The sequence below is a fragment of the Pholcus phalangioides genome, unplaced genomic scaffold (assembly GCF_987345545.1).
Source record: "Pholcus phalangioides strain wild (caught in Gottingen) unplaced genomic scaffold, Ppha-v1.0 ptg000001l_1, whole genome shotgun sequence".
NCBI classification, from domain to species: Eukaryota; Metazoa; Arthropoda; class Arachnida; order Araneae; family Pholcidae; genus Pholcus; species Pholcus phalangioides.
The window spans coordinates 17,520,225-17,541,863 of NW_028301594.1; the positions used below are offsets into that span (position 1 = coordinate 17,520,225).

At 35.9% G+C, this 21,639-nt stretch overlaps 1 protein-coding gene across 1 annotated transcript; it reads right to left on the reverse strand.

The window, feature by feature from the left end:
• Positions 1-1,878: 1,878 nt before the first annotated feature.
• On the reverse strand, positions 1,879-20,399 carry LOC149089996 (sedoheptulokinase-like). The gene is made up of 4 exons (XM_089231801.1): positions 19,651-20,399; positions 11,248-11,423; positions 5,336-5,533; positions 1,879-3,923 (listed from the first exon to the last, which is right to left on the reverse strand). The coding sequence occupies exons 1-4, from the start codon at positions 20,265-20,267 to the stop codon at positions 3,523-3,525; spliced, it is 1,392 nt and encodes a 463-aa protein (XP_089087927.1). The 5' UTR covers positions 20,268-20,399; the 3' UTR covers positions 1,879-3,522.
• Positions 20,400-21,639: the final 1,240 nt, after the last annotated feature.

Below are 21,639 nucleotides of genomic sequence, written 5' to 3' on the forward strand. Positions count from 1 at the left end.
GATGTGTAACCGTACCACGGGCCATTTAACTGATCTGTAGGGGTGCCATGGTCCGTTTAAGTGCTCTGGAACTGTGGGACAGGGTCACTTAAGTGACCACTTGGTTCATTTTTACAAAATTTGGTTTGAGGTCATTGACCACACTTTACCCGAGGGCATGAGTTGCGCACTCACATGTATGCTTTAGACATTAACTGAATCGTTCAGGGCAATGGTCACTCAGAGTACAAGTAACGAATATTCGATGTACTGTATTACTTTACTATATGTACACTATAACTATATTGCAGCGTTTCTCAACCGAAGGATCAGTAAAGTATCAGAAAAATATTAACAGACGTCAAACTCTTTTACTGTATATTTTTTCATTTATTTAAACACAAACGGAATATGGTATTTGATGCTGACAATTTAAATAATTTTGATTCAATTTTCATCCTGCCTTTTATAAACCATAGATCGCGAAACGCTGCTACACTGCATGGCCGCAACGGTTTTTGATACATTGGGCGAGAAGAAAATTTATTTAAAGACTAACAAAATCTACGAGTACCTAAATTCTCTATCATATATATAACTAAATAATTGTTCGTTCTCCTATAAATACATCGTCATTTACTGCTAACTGTAATCACTGTATCGGCAGTGAAACTATACGGAATTGAAGCTTACCTGAGAAAATATAATCAATATTAATTACACGAATCTGACCAATAGTTTCAAAGCTTGGAAATATAATCTTAAAAATTATCATTACTGTATAGGCTCCATCTAATATGGTAATGAAACAATTGAGAAACATTTTCTCTGTGGAGTTAATACAGTGAAACTCGGTTGTAGCGACACCGCAGCTATAACGTCAATAATTAGCTATCCCGATTGCTCTAGAGCATAGTTTCCGAACCTTTTTTATCCCATCGTCCCCTTCTTCAGAAATATTTTTCTCCCATCGCCACCCAACGCAATGTAACCCACAGAATCCTATGTTATACCCGTGGCTTTTACCACCCCCCTGGAATATTCCATCGCTCCCTAGGGGGCGTTAACACCCACGTTGGGAATCACTGCCCTAGAGAAAGATATTAGTAAATCTTGCTCATAACGTTGATGAAAATAAAACAGCTTCGCGAAAAAAAAGACATATTTTCCGTCTCGTTTATTTTTTCTCATTTGTTTATCATAATTAGTATGATCATGTGATCCGTATTCAAGATATTCCTGGACATTCCAAACGAGGAACAAAGATCACGGCCTTTGTGGTGGAATCGGCATTCCCATCCATTACTTAACAAACTGTGAATTAACTGCAGATCTGAAACACATGGCTGTGCCCGCTGCTAAAAATGTTACACTCTGGATCAGAGATATTTTTAAAAACAAAAGTAGAGTGAATAAAGTCAAGAAAACGATTAGATGGATAGAAGACAATGAAGACAAAGTGATCCCACAGACGCCATATCAACCAATAGCACAAGTACAAACTGCACCACCTCGCCGTTCACAAAGAAAAAAAGAAACTGAGCAACTATAAAGAAGACTGACTGATAGCACAAGAACAGTATAATGCCGTGGAAATCAAACGATTTAAATTGAGGATGAAATCGTTTATGGATTTTTTCTGATTTATTATTGATTTCAATATCCGATATAGGATTTTATATTCGAATTAAGATTTTATATTCGAATTAAGATTTTATATTCGAATTAAGATTTTATATTCGAATTAAGATTTAATATGGAATATAGGATTATATGCTTGATTTCCGATTGTATACGTAGATTCGCAATCGATTTCGTATGATCTTGCAACTGATTTTATAATTGTATACTCAGATTATGATTTTATACTTGCTATGATTGTAATGTATGTTTTTTTTTATAAATGCAGATTGCCAGAGGTATCCAGTCCGTGAGGACAATGAGCCGATATTGCCATATGGCGATGTGGCCTGAGTATCTTTCGGTTTGACGGGGCATTCCTACAATTTGCGCTTTCATAAACATGCCCCGTGTTGTTGACCCTTAACTGGTCTGGTGGGAGGGAGGTACGTGCAGAAACAGTAGCACTAGACCAGTTAAGGGTTAACGAAGCTTGCGTTAACTCATTAACGATCAGGGACAAGATATCGCGAACGAATGCAGATTGAAGAAATTCAACCTCGCTTTCTCCGTTTCTTTTTGCTTTTTTTTCTTTCCTCATCATCGCAAAGCTTTTCCGTAAACTCATTAATACGGAGAAGTTGTTTTTTTCCTCCATAATGCATCTTTATAAGAGAAAAAGAAAGAAAAAAACAAATAAGGGGAGGGGTGAGAAAGAGAAGGTGAGGGTGAAATTTATATTGCTACCAATCTTTTCCCTCTTCTATTTCTAACATGCGAACAAGGAAACCAGTTTTGTCTCCGATAGAGACAGATCATCCAAATTTGTTGCCAAAAGTCTCTATGTTAAGGGGTTAGTTCATAATCTCTACTGAAATCATAGATGAAAACAATTTACATTAACTTGAGAATTATACTGTAATGTGGTGATATCATAAATAAATAGAATTGTTTATCTCACATGTTTTTGTCATGTAAAACATTTTGATTCACTGCGGGCTTGTTACAGCACTGTATTTCCTCACGTGATTTTGTTGACGATTGGCAACATTTTGGGCGAGACTTGGCGATATCCCGTATTCATAATTTCTATTTCTCGTGTCTTTCGCGATCAAATGTTCACTGTTATCGCAACGAAACAGCAACGGCACACATAGTATTATTTCATTGCATCAAACAAAAAAAAGCTCTTGCAAATGCCAATCGGTTTGAATGACAAAATTTCCCGACGTCTTCGATGTCGTTATAACCGAGTTTGACTGTAATCGATAGTGAGTGAAAATGGTTCCATAGACTAGAAAAAACATTGGAATTCGAGTCTTAAAGGTCGAAATTTCCAATGTACGTCGGGTGTGTTCTGACCCGTTATCTTACATAGACATTGATTAGGTTCCTTGGCAAAATAAATCGAGATAATGACGCCAGATAAGGAGGTATGGCACGGAAGTAACAAAAACACACAGACACACACACAGCGAATTCCGATAATGGGAGAAGAGCCTTTAACGAAGTTATAATGGCACTTAATCTATTGTGTGAGTGACAATGAAATACTTGGAATCAGAAGCATACTCAAGGCCTGGAATCTCTCTCGAGTCCTTGGCAAAGGCTTCGTAGAAAGAAACGCCTTGTGATAACTCGAAACACATTTTCGCTAGGGTTATTTTTGCGCTCTTTCCGGGTACTTGTGGCGTCGTGGGACAGCGTTTTCCCTCGAAATAGAGGGTATGGCTATACCACGACACCATTATTGAACCATTAGTAAAAATGCATCCTCATTATCCTCCCCCCCCCCCCCACAAGACTCTTAATTTTTTTTTTCATATTGCATTGCGTGTGTATAAACTCAACGAGGAACGAAGAATATGGATCGCTTATATAACTGAAAATCGATGAGATAAATTTCTCAAAGAGCTTCGGGTGTTACAGATACGGCAGCACTGCTAGCGCTACACCAACAGCGGCGTCACTTCCGGCACCGTAGACGACCGGAAGTCCGTACTGCGCTTCGAGTTCTTTCTGTAGGACGACGTTCTTCATTAGAGCAGTTCCGGTGCCCATGATCCTGTCGACGCCTGCCTCTTCGAGCGTTTCACGCGGCATCATGGAATAGACGTTTGCTATAACGCCCTGGAAAAGGCTCCTGGAAACTTTTCCGAGCCCTAATGAGTATGGGCTTATATTACAGGCTGTAGCCCTCTGCTCTGGTAGGTGGCGCTCCCCGTATAACGTCGGTATGATGTCCAGATCTGCATCTGAAGGTGACGTGTCCTTAGCGAGATCCGTGATTCTTTCCCAGATCTTGCCTTCGGGTACTCCTAATCCTATAGAAAAGATTGAAATAAAATTATTATATATACCGCATAAGAGTGTGTTGTTTTCTTCCTTGAACATGCAGAGAAAAACGGATTTGGAACAATAAATTTCTAAAGTGAAGTTTCCCACTTATGCGAGATTCGATATAGCGTTTCCCCTCTTTTTAAACCGTGCAAATGCATCTTGTAAAAACTTTTCTGGAAATTTCTAAAGAATCAGTTCATGCTGGAATGTGTGTTTTGAGTGTATGTGTGGCCCTAACGTAATTATTTGTCAGACATACGCGCGAAACTGTATCCGGCAGATTAGGTCGAGCCCCTTCCCCCCAATATTTGTCATCACGATCTCTCCATAGAAACCTATAATAATATTGGGTTTTTGTGTGAGTCCTCCCCGATATCTTTTTTTTAAGCTCTTCAAATATTTCATGTTTACGTCTATGTTATCAAAGATACGAGAGTTTTGTGCTCTAGTGGTGCCGCCATTAGTCTATTATTTTTATATTTAATATTATTTTTTGAAGTGAAAACAGCTGATGCCTGAATATCGTACATGGAAATGATATACTCATTCCTCTAAGGAATTTCTAACGAATTGGTTGCATGTGTCCCTAATGTATTTATGCTGTCTGAGTTATATGATTCCTTCGTGTTATACTGGTGCTGTCATCTGTCTTCGCATTTTGAAGCGAAAGTTGTCTCATCTTTCCTGTTATCTAAGTATCGTGTTGAAGGTCTGCCTGCTCCCTGAGGAAAGAAAAGTAAGTACGGTTCATAGTAGTAATAGGGATATGATTCCCAACTATATATATAGAGTGTCACGGGAATTTATAGTGACGTCTAATCGTTAAAAAGAAAAACAGCGTATGGGACAGCTATTATCTGAAGCGATAATACTGACGTTCCACTTCACACAAAGATGGAATATAAGTCAGCCTGGGTTTGCAGGAGCCCTACTGATAATAGGCGTACAAGTAGGGCTCTTATTACAAGAGTACAGATCGAAAATGCACTTCGGTTACTACAGCTCGGGCTAGTCAGAAGCTGCTTTTACAGAAAATTTGATATAAGCCGGCCCCCTACCTTATAATCTGCCTTTGTAAATTGTACAAAACAAGGTAAAGCTGATTTATCCATTATAATTTTACCTAAAGAAATAGCCCGATTATAGTAGGGGAACAGAGTATACAAAGAAATAAACAAATAAATGAAACAAGCTATAAGCTATAAATACGAATAAAAATGAACAATACAAAAGTCGCTGACTTAACGAGTACTTTTTACGCTTGGGAGTGATGAGTTACAGAGAGTGTTCCTCGCATTACCGAATTTCGTTTTGACCCTGAGCAGAGGCAGTTATAAGAGAATTTCTGTGTATTCTCCCCACGGTCGAACCGAGCTGGCATCGATAATAGACTCACCTAATTCGTGTGTCCACTGCTGCAACATCCGGACGAAAGCCGCCAGCACGTTGCCGCCATTCAGCGAAGCCGCAACTGCGAGATACCTTCCTTTGAAGTAAGGGAAATATTCGATGGGCGAAGTTGACACTGACGGAGGTGGTACGAAACCCTCAGGTACAAGGTACGACATTTGGGCGGAAGTACTCAGGTTCATGACTGTAAAAATAATAACACATTAATTATTAATCGATTAAAATTTGTAACTGGTTAATCAATTAAAAATTTTAATTGATTAATCGATTTTAACCGAATATTTTCAAATGCAAAGGTGGTAAGCAAACGTAAAGTGTGTGTGTGGCGGCAACTATGTAATATTAATTGATTCTATAAAAATATATTCTATTCATTTTTCACGCATCTATCTACTGAATGGATGCAAACAAATATTGAAATAGATCAAGAAATAAAGGCCGCCCGCTTGATGCTATTTTAATATCGTCTCCCCCTTTACTAGAAATATGAATGTGCAAATTTATAGAACTTGGAAAACAACTATTGAATGCTACTTTATGAAATTTGTTCTTCTGAAAAGTTCTGTAAAATGTGTTTCCATAAAGCTGGGATTACACTGTAAAAGTTTTTTAAATTTTGAAAAATTCAACCGATAAGATTATTGGTTGCATTTGCACAAATGTAATCTATAAGCTTTATTAGTTAGATTTTCAAGTTTTATAAAAGTGATTTTATCAAACGTTTATAGCGTAATCTGTGCTTGCGTTTCTGGGAAAACTTGACAAGATAAGTGATTCAACCAGCTGATAAACCCAAAAGTGAAAATTAGCACATTCGTGTTTCTGGCATAAAGGGGGAACAATATGCTTGTCATATCCTGGAATTCCTTGACTTTTTGATCTTGTCTTTTTTTTAATCGGTAATTTTAGAAATCATCGCTAGTTTTTGTTGAATCGACTTGTTACCTCATTTCGAAATATTTGATCAAAATATTTGATTCAAATATTTCTAAATACGGTCACTTATCTGAAGTGTTATGTATAGGAACATAATTTAAGACATTTAATCGGTTTAGTCAAATAAATTAAGTTAAATTATGCTTTAAATAAAAATTTTAATCCAATTTTGATCGGATTTATCAAGAATCAATTAACTCAACTAAAATTTTTAACTGCAATTGATCGATTAACCGACCCGATTAATTCAACCAGCCCTAGTTATTAAATAACAAAGAATCCTCTTATTTTTTTACAACATGTATCAAATAAATTACTCATAGCAATAAAACTACGAACACAACGGCATTAATTTTCCCCTTCGGATACACAAATGCATATGTGCACATGCATTTGCACATTAGGGCCATTATTAGCATCAAAGCATATAAATGCACGAAATCGAAAAAAATTTCAGAATAAGTGCAAATGATGAAGGTTTATTTAAGCTGAATCACTTTTTTTCATAATTTTTAAAATAAATATTGCTTATAATATTTTCATAACGTCAGTTTTTAACCCCGCGGGTGGGATTTAGTGATTTAATAGAGATGTTTGTAATTCTATATTTTCCGAATAACAACCCTTTTATTGTAGCGCCATTTCAAGAGATATGTCAAAAGTGTTCAATTTTTTTTAGAAATAGTGCTATTCTTCTGTTATTGGTAATTCATTACTGAGCAGCTACAATAAACTGTAAATTGAAAATGCCTAAATAAAAAATATGTAGAATTAATTTGCATATGCAAGTACACACGGGCTACATGTGTGGGGATATTTTTTTGTATGTGAATATGCACCAAGCAGAAAATGTATTTTGAGAACTTTTTTTTCCCCGTGGTGATTTTTTAATGCATATTTCCTCATTTTTGGTAGATATTTCGGAGATTTTAACTTATTAGGAATTTTTAGTGACATTTTAGGTTTTTTAATGTATATTTTGACATTTTAAAGTACATATTTAGGCATTTTAAAGTCTATATTTTGGCGTTTCTAATTAATTGTATTGTTGCATATTTTAGTCACTTTTTTTTTAGTATATACAATCTGGGCTCTACTCATTACCATAATTGGCATTCTCCTAACCAAGTCGAATTTAAATTAGCTGACAGATTTGCGAGAATTTCGCTTTTCGAGAAAGTTCAAGTGTCTTTTAAACTCGAGATTTTCGACTTCGGTGACGCAACGAAATTGCCTCATTAAGGACGAATTTGCATACGATTTTTATCTCGTCTTTTATCCTCCTTCCTGTCTCGGAGAAATCAGACAATGCATAAATGAACGCGACTTGCTTCCAGTAAGATGTACTGAAGGTTCCTAAAAGCTTTCTCAGGAGAGGAAACGTATCATTAATATAATTTTTTCCCCCCGCTTTTAAGTACATGCTTTTAATTGCTCTTTTTTTTTAGGACAGTACGTAAAAGTCGATAAATTTGCGTGAATTTCAAATCCTCTCAATCATGATGATATATTTCAATATAAAGTCCACGCTGCTTAATGTGATCACATCGAGCTTCTGATAATAATAGCCGAGTGATAACTATATCCGAAATGAATCTCGTTTTCACGTACGTTGGTTATACATCCTGTTGGGTAGAGCGGCACGTATGGTAAACTGATATTGGACAAGTGTTTTTCTGGACAACGGTTTTTCTTTGCTGCACGATTGGTTACATAATGTTTAAAATCCTTCCGATTTCTTTTCTTTTTTTTAATTCTAAAACGGGACTTATGTTTTTTCAATTTAGGCTAAAATCCTGTATTTTTTTTATTCCGTGATTATGAGGCTTTAGCATGGAACTTTCTAATGTATATCATGAAATTAAGATACTTTTTTGATGTACATATATATACACACAATACGTTTCATATATCCTATAAAGAAAGCTTCTCGGGAAAAAAAAATTTGAATCTGGTCAACTGAAAGAAACTGATCAAGAACCGAAGAAAACGTCTTTCTTTTGCCACACATTTGCGTTCAACTATATGAAGGCCATTGTAAAAGCAGCTCCACACGTACAGGAATCGCAACGAATACTACGGACCGATTACGAAGTAGAGAAATGTTCGTTAATAAGGATGCGCTCATAGTGGAGCAAAGATGTACGATTTCTAGGAATAGCGACTAGGAAGGAAAAAACTCATAGGAGTGGAGGAAGAGATGTCCACATATAGTAAAAGAGGAAGAGGATAGAGAAAATGGCAGGAGGGGTTCTGCAATGTAAGGGTGTGATGATGATACTTCCACAGAAGGGGGAAAGAGAAAAAAGAAAGAAACGAACCAATCAGCAGATCGAGGTGAAAACAAACTGGTTTGTTTAAGTCGCGCACCTCGGTCGGTGTTCGGTGGCCTCTTTCTTTCTTTCGCCTCGCTTTTCGAGTATGCGTGGTGTAGAGCAGTAGTTCTCAACCTTTGAAATCCCGAGGTTCGGTTGATTTCTTTTTCGTGATTGTAAGGCCTGACCATACACATGACTTAATGGGTAAAAATGAAACAATGAACTACTCACGGCCCGGTTTGACCGATATCAGGGCCCTGTACCGGGCCGCGGCCTGGCGGTTGAGAAACACTGGTGTAGAGAAAAACAATACAATTGTTTTGGCGCTGGTCTCTATTATACACTCCCGCACTATGTGCATGGCCTAAGGGAGGGAGGAGAGAGAATACCTTCTAGCCTCCTACGTGGTCTTGTAGGCTGATAACGATAACTTACAGGGGAAAAGATAAGTTTGGTTAAACCTTAGCTTCAGAATGCGAAAAACATTATCCAAAGTCCCGAGAACTATAAATGAATTTTTTCCCATGTTATGATATATGGTCCATTCCGTTTTTTGGAAGAGTTCTAACAATACCGAATGATAATATTATCCATGATTTTAAAAAGCTGCGTTGACTGTAATAATTGTCAGAATATGGCTTTTCATAAGTACTGTATAGTGTCACTGAATTTGCGACTTTACATGTCCTTCTTTCATGCTAACCTTAAGATTGAAACGAAATGATTCATTGCGCAGTTATAAAATAATTTACATAAGTTGATTCCAACCTTCTTTGCCTATAAGTACCACCTGAACCTGGAAAACCAGACACTCCGAAGTTACTATTCCTATGGAACCTCTAACGTATAAGGAGTGTGCCCAAAAGTACTACCTAGAAATACGTGGAAGTCTTGCGTACCTCTAGAAATTCTCGAGGATGCTTGGGTCATCAGAATGCGTGACGAGTTCCTCAAAAATGGCGGCTTGCGTACTCCTGCAGAAATTCGTGCGAGACTTGAGTGAGAAATTCGTAGTACAGTAAAACCTGTCAGTTCTAAGACCAGGGCCGGTTCTGGACATTTTTCAAGTGTAAGCGAATAATATTTTGGTGATATAAAAAATCTTCCCTCCCTTCAGTTGGCGACCCGAAAATCGGCTCCCTTCAGTTGACATCTTCTATGGCCGCATATCTCACTGGATTCCGGCCCTCTTTAACACACCTCTGTCTCCAGAATCCCTGCATTGGGTGGTTTGAAAAATGCTGCTCATCATCCGAATATCGACTGTTTCATTACAAAGATATATCATATCAGCCTATCATACCAGGCTCTTCTGGAAAGAAAACATCCACACTCACTAGAATCAATCAGAAGTAGTGAAGACAGAAAAAGTATTAATTCATTCATATTTCCTAAGTTCACTCTATTTATTCATGAGTTTGACTTCCATAAAAAATAAGTTCCTTTGCTGTTGGGTTTACTTTTTTTAATCTTTCTGGGAACCCTTCCCCCCCCCCCATCCCTATCTTTCCCATGTTAAACCCAATTCATTTTACGCGATTTCGTCTTACGTGACTATTTCCCGGAACCAATTAGTCGCGTAAAGCGAGGGTAGCATGTACTTCTATATCTTGAACACCTCTCTCTAAGGGTGGTATCCACCGACAAGGTTTGCACTTTAGTCACAATTTTTGGACATCCAGTCGCACACTGACACCCACTAGACACCATGTCGGTCAATATCACCCTAACGTGGACCGATTTCAATAAAACCTTAAGTATCCAACTAAGACAGGCTTTACTATACTTCAGAAATAAATTCGTAATTTTGGTACCCCTTCGAAATGCGTTGGATGCTTGGGTCACTAAGAATTACTAACGAGTCCTATAAAAATGCATATACTTCTAGAAATGCGCACGAGATTTGCGTACCCCTTGAAATTCATACCTGCCGAGTGCATATCTGAATATGCGTGGGATATACGCACTTCCTAGAAATTTATAGAAGGCTTCCGGAAATGCGTAGAAGGTACCTCTTGAAACGCATGGGATGCTTTGGTCAGTCAAATGTCATAACGAGTTTCCCCAAAAATATATAACGAGGCTTGCGTACTTCTATAAATGCATACAAAGCTTGCGTACCATTAGAAATGCATACGAGGTTTGCCACCTCTTTTAAATACGAACGAGACTTGCACACATCTAGACGTGAGTGTATTTGGATATGTGCCGGAGGTACTATTAGAAATGCGTAGGAAGCTTGCGTATACATCCCCCTTATATATTGTGGCAAAACTAATGTTGCTTTATATGTAATCCACAGTTTCCCGACCTCTTTTCTTCCATCGCCCCCAACGCAATCTAATCCATGAGATCCTATGCTATACCCGTTGCTTCTACCTCCCCCCTGGAACTTTCCATACCCCCCAAGGGGTCGTTAACGCCTACGTTGGGAATCACTGCTTTAATCGTTATTTCTACCATTGCTGAACATTTTACACGTACTCTTGAAAAGCCTGTCACTGTCTTCGCCTTTTTCTCCCGGTGGCGTGGGTACCACACTTTTGGAACCACTGTTTGATAATCAAAAGCAAAAAATAATAATATATAGCAATAATAAATAAACTAAATAAATAAATTAATTTAATTTAGATGTACTGCTTACCCGCATCGTGTTCCGTTTGCATGCTAGAATACACAGAGCATTGCAAGTCACCCAGTGCCGCGAAGACAGGCGTATCTTCAGGTATGCCGTACCATGCCGAGGGCATGCGCCCCACGATATTTCCGGCTATAGTTACGTCAGGAAGTAGGTGTAGAGGAAAACCAGCTTCCTCGAGTCTGGAAAAAAAATATATAATTAATTAATGCAGTGAAGAAGAAGAAGAAGAAGAAAAAAATCTATCTTAATTTGAATCTATATTTGACTTTCATTTATTTAGTCGTTGATAATAAATCATGATAGATAAGAATAGATAAAGCTCGATGTCTTGGCAAAATAATTTTATTTTCTGTTTCAGAGTGGGATTAAGATTGATGTCGAGGTTGTTCTGCAAGAGAGATTTCAGAAATAGAAGGAAGACACCATGAGAAGAAAACTCGCACAGTCCCGTGACTTAGCTATATTATAAATTTGAAGCTGTCTTGTTTAAGAAACTCCTTCCTGTCTGAACTTCATCCAACATATTCCAACGTCTGAATAGGACGAATTTCAAGACATTCATTTTCCTTACTAAGGTGCTGGGAAAAAGTTTAAGGGCAACCGAAAAATTACAATGTTTCGAAAACCTGTTGATGTGAGTGAATGAAAATTTTAGAGTCACAACTACAAGTATAACTTAACACTTCCCAAAGAAAAAAAAAATTGATGAGTGCTACACTGTGTCAGGAAAAATTGTTTAATTTATAGTAATGGTCAAAACCTAGAACGCGCACACACACACTGGGAAATTATGCAAAGAAATCATTCTAATAACAAGAAAACCACCCTTCTCTCTATAATCTTCATCTTTCTGGACGACATCCATCGAGATAAGTCATGAATAACTTGCTGTGGAATCTTCTGCCAAGCCTGTTTGATTGCTGCAATAAGGTCACGTTTATTTTCGTACTGTCTGTTTATTTCGTATCATTTATATACACTTCTCGTGCCAAAATGCCCCATAAGAGAGTTCTCTACAGGATTCGAATCAGGACTTCTGGCTGTTCGGTCAAATGAGTTCTACCGAATTAAGTTCAAACCAAAACTTTGTAGGCTTTGAAACATGTATAAAAGCATTGCCCGGTTGAAACAAATACTGTCAAAGAGTAAGCGCCTGGGATAGTAGATTTTCTTCCAGAATGTCTTGACATGCCTCTGAGTTCATTTTGGTGGCTCATGAACTTCATTTGGTCACTCACATGTTTACTAACTCGCTTACTCATTTACCCACGCACTCAGTCACTCATACAGTCACTCACTCACTTAATTTTTCGCTAGCTAATTTACGAACTCATGCGTTGACTCATTTGCTCAGTCGCTCGATAACTCACTCAGTGGTGACAAACTGTTGTCGGTGAATTTCCCTATCGGCAAACTGCGCGGGTGAATTTTCCGTAAATCGAAAATTGAAGAAGCCATAAACCAGTCTTTCCCAACCTTTCTTAACCCAAGGATCAGTAAAATGTCTGAAACGATTCGAAGGACCTCTTATGTCCCGCATTACGGGACATTCCTGTATTTTTAGTTTTTCCGAATTGTTTTGTACATCCGTCCTTACCTTTCACCGATGCATATTTAATTTTGTAATGTTTAATAAAATAGGGAATAAACAGCTTTCCGTAGCTTATTACGATAATTATAGCTATAAATACAAATACATGTTCATCATACATATTTGTCGCGTTTTTCGTTTTTCCCCCCCCCCTCAATTTTTCAGTGATTAGAACTGCAATTCGGGATTTTTCTCACTTATGGAAAAATTATGAAGGTGTAATGTTTATTCAAATCCATATGGATATTATTATTCTCAATCAAAACAATTGGATAATTTTTCATCGAGTAAGAACTAAATTATCGCGTCTGCCTGAGGACCACCTATGCCATCGTCGCGGACTACATGTTGAGAAACGCTGCCATAAAGTATTGCTGAGGGATAAACACTTCTGTGCATCGTTCGGGATCCATGGTAACTAAATCGATCATACACAAAGAATATAGATTTGTATCGAGATAATATACGTACAAAGACAATTTTATATACAAAGAAAACATAGAATAAATCTCAATAATTAGAATACGATTAACACGCATATGTGAAGTTAGTACAATAAATTTCCATTTGTCACTAAATTATAAGAAAAAAAAACCACATTAAACGCGCATTACACTCTTGCTGCTGTTCTCGGGAAAAAAAGAATTGGTGGAACGCGATTTCGACATCACCACGATCGTGACGACATTAATTAAATTGTCCTTGAGTTTATTATACGGAATGCCCAATTCACACAACAAGTGGAGATACTTCGTTACATCCATGAAAGTTCATTCGAAATGCAAGGATCTCACTTCATGAAAACATTATAATTTGTTCTTCATAGTAGTTGCTTTTCAGAGGGGTATCAATTAAATTATACTTCACAGCGTTGGATTCTATTAACAGTAATTAAAACAAATTGATAAAAGACTATAAATATTTTCTACTGGTAGAAATACTTAGCGCTGCCTGACATGTTCATCATTCAAAATCGTATCGGCATTGTTGACAAATTTCGTTTCGGGTCTAGTTTGGGCATCTGTACCAATTTTTACGAATATTGTAGATTAGTTAGGAACATAGCCTAAGGCAGGGATTACACCATAAAATTTTCATAAAAATCATTTTATAAAACTTTGTTTCTGTTCATGTCGTATGTTTTATACATTTTATTCATTAATTATCAAGTAAATTTTCAATCATCCGTACAGGCATCACAGCCTCTGAATAATAAATATGTTTTTTTTTAACTAATCTAAATCTTTATGTTGGAAATGAATAAATTTTATTTGATTTGAAAAATGCAATGAATAAGTGTATCAGTTACATTCGCGCGAATATAACCAATGGGCTTATTGGTGGTTTTTTTGTTTTTTTTCGAGTTTTGTAAAAGATCTTTTATCAAACTTTTATAGTGTAATCCCGGCCTAATAAGAAAATTCATCAGGATCATGTTGTATTGTTTAGAACACAGTCTTCAACATATGGCCTGTGAGCCTCATGTGTCCCCGCCAAAGAAAAGTTTGCAGAAGATCCTAAATGTGTGTGTGTGAAAGAACTTATTTCGGAATAGATGAAAGAAGTAATTTCAAATTTACTTTTAGACAACATTTCAGAACTAATCGGAGAAATAATTTCAGAATCATGAGAGAAATGATTTCAGAATCATGAGAGAAATGATTTCATAATTATTGAAAGAAAGATTGAAAAAACTATTTATACGCAATTAATGAAAATTCATAATCAAAGAAGAAATATTTCTAGAGATATTGTGCGAAATATTTTCAAATTATTGAACGAAATTTTTTCAGAGTAAATGAAAAATATTTCCAGAATTACTGGAAAAAATATCTCCAGAATTAGTGGGAGAAAGTTATTTCTAGAATTATTGAAAAATATATATTTCCAGAATTTAGATTCATATTTGATGGATAAATAATTTCAGAATCAATGTAATTCATATTCAATGAAAAAATCATCTCATAATCAATGAATTCCTGTTTAGTGAAAAAATAATTTCAGAAATTTTTTTATAATGAAATTCATATTCGATGAAAAAATATATTGCAATTCCAAAATTAATTAAATTCCTATTCATTGAAAAAGCAATCCCAGAAATTTAATGAAAACTTATAATTAATGGGAAAATAATTTTAAAATAAATGAAATTCTCAAACAATATAGGGCCCACCCTTGTTTGACTCGAAACAACGGTCGGGCTGTTATAGGCTCCCCTTTAAGACGCCACTGAATTGATACACCGTAGTATGACTTGTTGGCTCTCGGACTTCATGGAAACGTTTTGTCCATGGCTCCCACTCTGTCCCAAGATAATAAACGTTTTGTCCCGCAATGCCTAAAAAGTAGAAGGACTCCCCCCCCCCACCCATCCGGTATATAACGATAGACATAAGATGCCAAATAAATTTTATCGAACGATTAATTCCGTTCCTTTATCATGACATTCAGTATAGTTAATCACGTGAGAAATGAAGGATGTACAAGTTGAGGAAGAAAATCTATCCATCTTTTTGCACATAATATTCAACGATTTCATTCCGGAATTGTTATCTGGAGCGGAAGGATAACAAATGTATTTTAGGATAAAAGATGGCCGAATGTGTTACCAGCGCCGCTTTTTCTCACGTTGATAAAAGACGACCATTTCTTATCCTCCGTTCGTATGAATGCCATTTTCGATTCCAATGAATTTTAAAAAAAGTAACCATGCGATACGGTCGTATACATGAATTTATGCAGTTAAAGCGGATGAATGAACTCCAAGGAATCGAAAATATTGTTCTGTAAAAGTAATTTAATAAGATAACAACCCAACTGATCGGATCAAAAACTTTTGTTTTGCAGATGAAGTTACAATGAAATGTATAGTCGTTTTGTGTTCAATGAAATGTATACGTCGGCCCCGTTTTACGGCCCGTAATATTTTTTTTGGGACTTGTACGGCTTCCCGTTTTCAAGTCAAGCCTGAGTGAATACAAATATTTGTAACGAGAAAATGTCAAATATTTACAGGTTGTTTCTACGAATACGCAGCTTGAGACGAAGATTTTGATATTATCAACAGAAATGTAAGGTCCTCTGAATATAGTGTCACAGTCAATACATTATCATAGTTGTAATTACACCAAATATAGTAGTTAGTATATTGTAGTAGCACATCGTAGTCCTAATTAAACTGGACGTAGTTAGTCATACTACCAGTCATGATGTTCCCTCTACCAGAATCTACAGAAATGTACCCGAAAAAATGGATTAACCCGTATAAAATAGTGTTAAAATTTATTTTTAGATTAAAAATTATTATTGTAGTCTGTACATGAATTAATTTATAAAATATGGGTTTTTTTTATAATCTAACCTAATCTCGCAAAAAAAAAAAGCAGACTCACAATGCGCGTGAATCTTATTAACCATTTCTGCGGTACCATATAAATCACCAAATATCCTTACAAGAGCCCTACCTTTTTTTAATGAAGTAGAATTTCTCCCGATATCCAGTAAGTAAAAATATTTGGGTTTGTCAATGCTAAAATAAGAGGCTTTTCAAGAAGCGAGACATCTCGTCAATGCCACTCAAAGGGTTAGTACGATCAATTAATCAATGTTAAAAATAATAATAATATTGTTATCGACTTTTTATCAAATTAATGTATCATTAAGAATTTATTTCATTGATTAATCAATAACTAAATTAATGAATTTATTCTTAATTATTTACTTGGTAATTAAGAATTTATTTGTAATACTATTTGTAAAACTAGTTTGCAAAACAATTAAAAAAATTTTTTTGATTGATTTGCTTATATCAAAACACCCCCTTTAAAAGGGAAAAAAATTAATCAATTAAAATTTAGGCCGATACCTCTACTAGCATTATTTGAGTTATGTGCACATATGTGTACCTCAGGTCTTAATCCATTTTTAACTGATTTTGCATTTCCTCAACGCTTTGTTCAAATTTAGTTTCAATTAATTCTCTTACAAATTTTTACATGAAACTAACATTTTTTGAAATGAAAAGGACTGATGAATGCCACATTGTATTTTTAAAATTTGTTTACAAGGAAATTTAATTTTTTGACTTATCCCTGATTTTGATCTGGAAATTTTCTTTTTCCTATGACCATAAGCAAAAAAATAATTTTTTTAAAAACAGAAAAGAAACAGCTTTTTTTTATCACGTGACACATGAAGTTCCCCAAAATCATAACTACAAATATATACATTAATTAAAAAGTTAGTTAATTGGAAATTTACATTAATTACAAAGCAAAACATTTTTTGAAACTTCTCACATATGTCATTTAAGCAACCAGTTTATCACAAAAAGAAAATTGTGCAATTCGGTCATGTATTGGCGGATCGGTCAAAAATAAGTAAACTTCAACTGTTTTCCTCGATGCATAGTAAATGATGAAGACATGCATGTTGCGTTTCTTCGTGACCAATTCCAAAAAAAGCACAGTGCAAAATGTGTAAAAATCACAAGGTTCTATGTAAATAAATCAAGGTGAACAAGAGAGTTTGACTGCGCTGTCCATCCTTCTTTTAAAAGGGATTTGTTTACATTTTACCGTTCAATACCAGTCTTATCATTTTTGGCATATGAAGCACTTTCATTTCTAGCTCTTTGCAGAACTTTGTAAACATTCAAGGAAACATTTATTTTCCGGATATTATGCTGAGGTGAGCTCGGAAAGAAAAGTCATCACGCCGGGACTCGAACCCAGGTCTCTTGCATACCGGGCAAGCATGCTACCATCTACACCACTGGAGACACATGAATCTGCCTTCCAAATTTCACGCACTGTGTCGTGAGGCGCTGAAGTAGAGGCATTAGTAGCCTCTCTTAACTTCAGGAAATGGCCCCCGGGTGGGACGGTTTAGAGAGATATAGATGGCTTCTTTCTCAGCCAGACGACACAGTTCAGCGCCTCACGACACAGTGCGTGAAATTTGGAAGGCAGATTCATGTGTCTCTAGTGGTGTAGATGGTAGCATGCTTGCCCGGTATGCAAGAGGCCTGGGTTCGAGTCCCGGCGGAGACGTGATGACTTTTCTTTCCGAGCTCACCTCAGCATAATATCCGGAAAATAAATGTTTCCTTGATATCTCTGGCTGAGAAAGAAGCCATCTATATCTCTTTGTAAACATTGTTTATGTCTCTGAATGTTCTAAAAATACAGAAAATAATTTCTGCTATCGGGTAGCATCAGAATCACAAAACCTAGAATAGGCTTATATATCCAATTGTTTTGTTATGCAAACTGATGTTTCAACATTTTACCAAAAAATATGAAAGTAGGACAAGTGAGAGCCCTTCATTTAAAACTATTAAAAATGTGGTACACCTACTATACATGTACATACTCTGGATATAATACGTGGAAATCCATTTGCTATCTTCATTATAAAAATAATGTAGCACGTAATTACATGAGCAATGCGTTAGACAATCTATTCGAGGTCTGTAGGTGGGATTATGATTGATCGACTGCCCTTTATCTGGCGTTATCCAATCAATATGTCAAACTCGAAATAGAAATAAATGGGTTAATTACACTACTCATGGGAAAAGAATCGGACGTATTTTTTGTGTGGTCTTATCGGAACCCCTGAATCCAGTCCTTGGATGATATCTTCCGCAAGGGTTTTAAATGTCTCCAAAATATTCAATTCACAAAGTTTAGAAGAATTGATGGAATGATTATTCGTGACCGTGCCAGTCAGCCCCACCATCGAGATAGTATCGTCTTCTTGGATGGATCAACGGGTCCCGGGACTATTCAGAAGGCTCCAGTTTTTGAGGCTTTCATCATTATGAATTTTCATTAATTACAAAATTATTTCTTTTATCAATTTTGAAAAAAAATTGTCTTATTTTTACTGTAAAATTATGCCATTTTTTTTCTCGAAAATTATTCCTGTCGTATAAAATCTAAAATTTCCTTTCTCCCTGAAATCCTGTTTTCTTCTGATACTGTTTCATTTTTTTTTCCCTGAAACTATTTTTCTTTTTTCTTCGAAAATTATTCCTTTTGGTAATTCTGAAATTATTTCTCCGATTATAACTGAACTTTTTCCTTTGATTATTTCTGAAATCATTATTGTTTTGGTTATTCCTGAAACTATTTTTCTCATCCACACTAAAAAAATTTTTTTTTCTGAACTGTCATTAATTATGAAATTATTTCTCTCACTTATTCCTAATTTCCATTCACACTTTAATCATTTGTTTCATTAGTTATGAAATTATTCTTCTCATTGATTCTGGAACTATTTCTTTATTATTTCTGAACTTTTATTGATTCTAAAACTATTTGTCCCATTGATTCTGAATTTTCTTCGACACTCTAAAATGATTTCTTCCCTTAATTTTGAATTTTTAAATTTTTAAAATTGATTCTGAAAAAATTTCTTTTAAGTATTTCTGAAATTCTTTTTTTCATAAATTCTGAATTCGCATTGATGTCAAAATCATTTTTTTCATAGGCAAATCATGTCACTCTCTTTAAGTGTCGATAGCAATCCTCCCGACCTCCACTTCCTAAAATACTGTATATAAAATTTGGGCTCGTAATGGGGGGGGGGGGGGTGTCCTTCAAAAATGTTTGGGTCCAACGCTTTCCAACTTGCTCAAGCGGCCCCACGGAGGATCATGGATCTTATAGGGAAAAAATAGCTTCACCATACGATATGAGGACAATGTTAGAAAATTTAACTATGTTAGACCTAATTTGATATAATATGCATAAAAGAATATAATTTCGTAAATCATTACAGATTATGATATTTTTTACTTTTCTACTCACATGTCAGTATTCCAGGTCCTAGTCTCGGTATTGAAGTATCCCCATCCAGCAGCATTCTGTGCCGACATGACGGGCCTGTCCATTCCACAAAGCATCGCCACGACCAAGTCCTGCACAGTCCCTGCTCTGTCGTACATAGCCACGAGGTCCGGTTTGTTAGCCAACAGCCACAATATAGTAGCGCATCCGTGTCCGGTACTAAGCCTCAGGTGGGATTCCGGCTTCGGTAAGCTCTCGAGGAACTCCGGACTGCATCGCCTGTCCTGCCACGTGTACAGGCAACTGACCACTTCCGTCTCGTACCTCCCGAAGTTGTTCTGTTTCCAACCTTCGTCGGATTTCCACAGGACGCAGCCGTGCATCTGGCCCGATATGGCTATGTGAGTTACCCGGGACAGGGATTCCTTGGCTAACCTCGACACGCAGAACTGGAGGGCCGTGCATATCTTGTGGACGTCCTGTTCGCTGCCCAAGTGGCCTAGGTCACTGGACATCGAGGATTTCGTCTCTCTGGACGAAGAGGAGACGACGTTGCGGTTCGGTTGCACGAGGCATACTTTGACCGTCGTCGTGCCGATGTCGATGCCCAGAACTAGATTTTCACGGTCTCCAGTCATTGTTGATTCCTCATAGGCGGGAACTCAAAACACCACCAACAAGAATTTCAAGAATTGCGTCGAAATAACGTGCGAAGGTAGACAACAGCGTTTAAAATGCAGGGAGGCGTTTACGGGCAAACAAGACACTGCAGGAAATTTCGGTCTGCATTGAAGTGAATCGGTCGATGAGACAACTCGCCAAGATCCCGCGCCAAAGATCGCCAAAAAATCGTCCTTCCGCAAACCAAAAAATTTATTAACATTCTCATCTCAATGAAATTAATTAACACCGGAGGAAGGGGAGTTTCCTCATAACAATAAATTAACAAGATTAAACGTTCAATCATTTGCTCTTTTTTTTTCGGTCATGGAAATATTTATTTATTTTTTTCATTAGATACGTGTAATTGAATTTAGTATGATTGTGGAATACATAATTACAGTATCTAAATAAATGTAAATTGAAATTTATCGGTAATGAGATCGATAATGATGTTAGTTATGTATAAAATAAAAACCCTGATGGCCAAAGTATGTTAAGAGAAGTAAGAGAGGAATATATATTATTGAATGAGACTGTAACCGCGATAATAAAGGTTGCTTGCGTCATCAGTGGAGTCTTAATGAGTAGGTCCTGGACCAACAGAGACCGACTCCGGTGTCCCGAGTGAAACATAAAATTAGTTTCAAAAATTTCCATAATTTTGAATTTTCGAGAATTCAGCTTTTTCAATGTTTCTGAAATTATTGCTTTTAAAAATTCTGAAAAAAATTTCATTCATTCATTCTGAATTTTAAATATTTGTATTATTTAAATTCAGAATGAATTTTAAATATTTTCTTATTTGTAAGATTTTTTTTAACAAAAATTATCTTAGAAACATTTTTGTGAATTTTAAATCTAAAACTAAAATTTTTAAAAATTATTTTAAAATTTCTAAAACTAGTTTTTCCATTTACTCAGAATTTTGAATATTTCTCTTATTTTTAAAACTATTTCTCTTTTTTTTTTCGGAATTTTAAATATTTCTAAAATTACTTACTTTTCATTAATTCTCAATTTCAAGTATCACTAAAATCATTTCTATCATTTACTCTGAATTTTAAATTTTTTTACATCTATTTCTTTTATTATTTCCGAATTCAGTGTTCTAAAAATATTTCTTCCATTAATTCTCAGTTCTAAATGTTTCTAAAACTGTCTCTTCCATTAAATTCGAATTTCAAACATCTCTGAAGCTATTTCTATTTATTAATTCGGAATTTTAAATACTATTTCTAAAACTATTTCCTTCGTTAATTCAGATTTTTTAATATTTCTAAAACTATTTCTTAATTTTTCGCTAAATTTTAAATACTGCATATCTATAATATAATGAGATAAATTCAT

What these genes read in the sequence shown, in the direction of transcription:
- LOC149089996 (XM_089231801.1), bottom strand. Translation starts at nt 20,267, where the DNA reads ATGACTGGAGACCGTGAAAATCTAGTTCTGGGCATCGACATCGGCACG. An exon ending in AGGACCTGGAATACTGACAT is followed by an intron (nt 11,424 to 19,650) that starts GTGAGTAGAAAA and finishes TTTTTTTTCCAG; the next exon opens with ACTCGAGGAAGCTGGTTTTC. An exon ending in GCAGTGGACACACGAATTAG is followed by an intron (nt 3,924 to 5,335) that starts GTGAGTCTATTA and finishes TCTTTTCTATAG; the next exon opens with GATTAGGAGTACCCGAAGGC.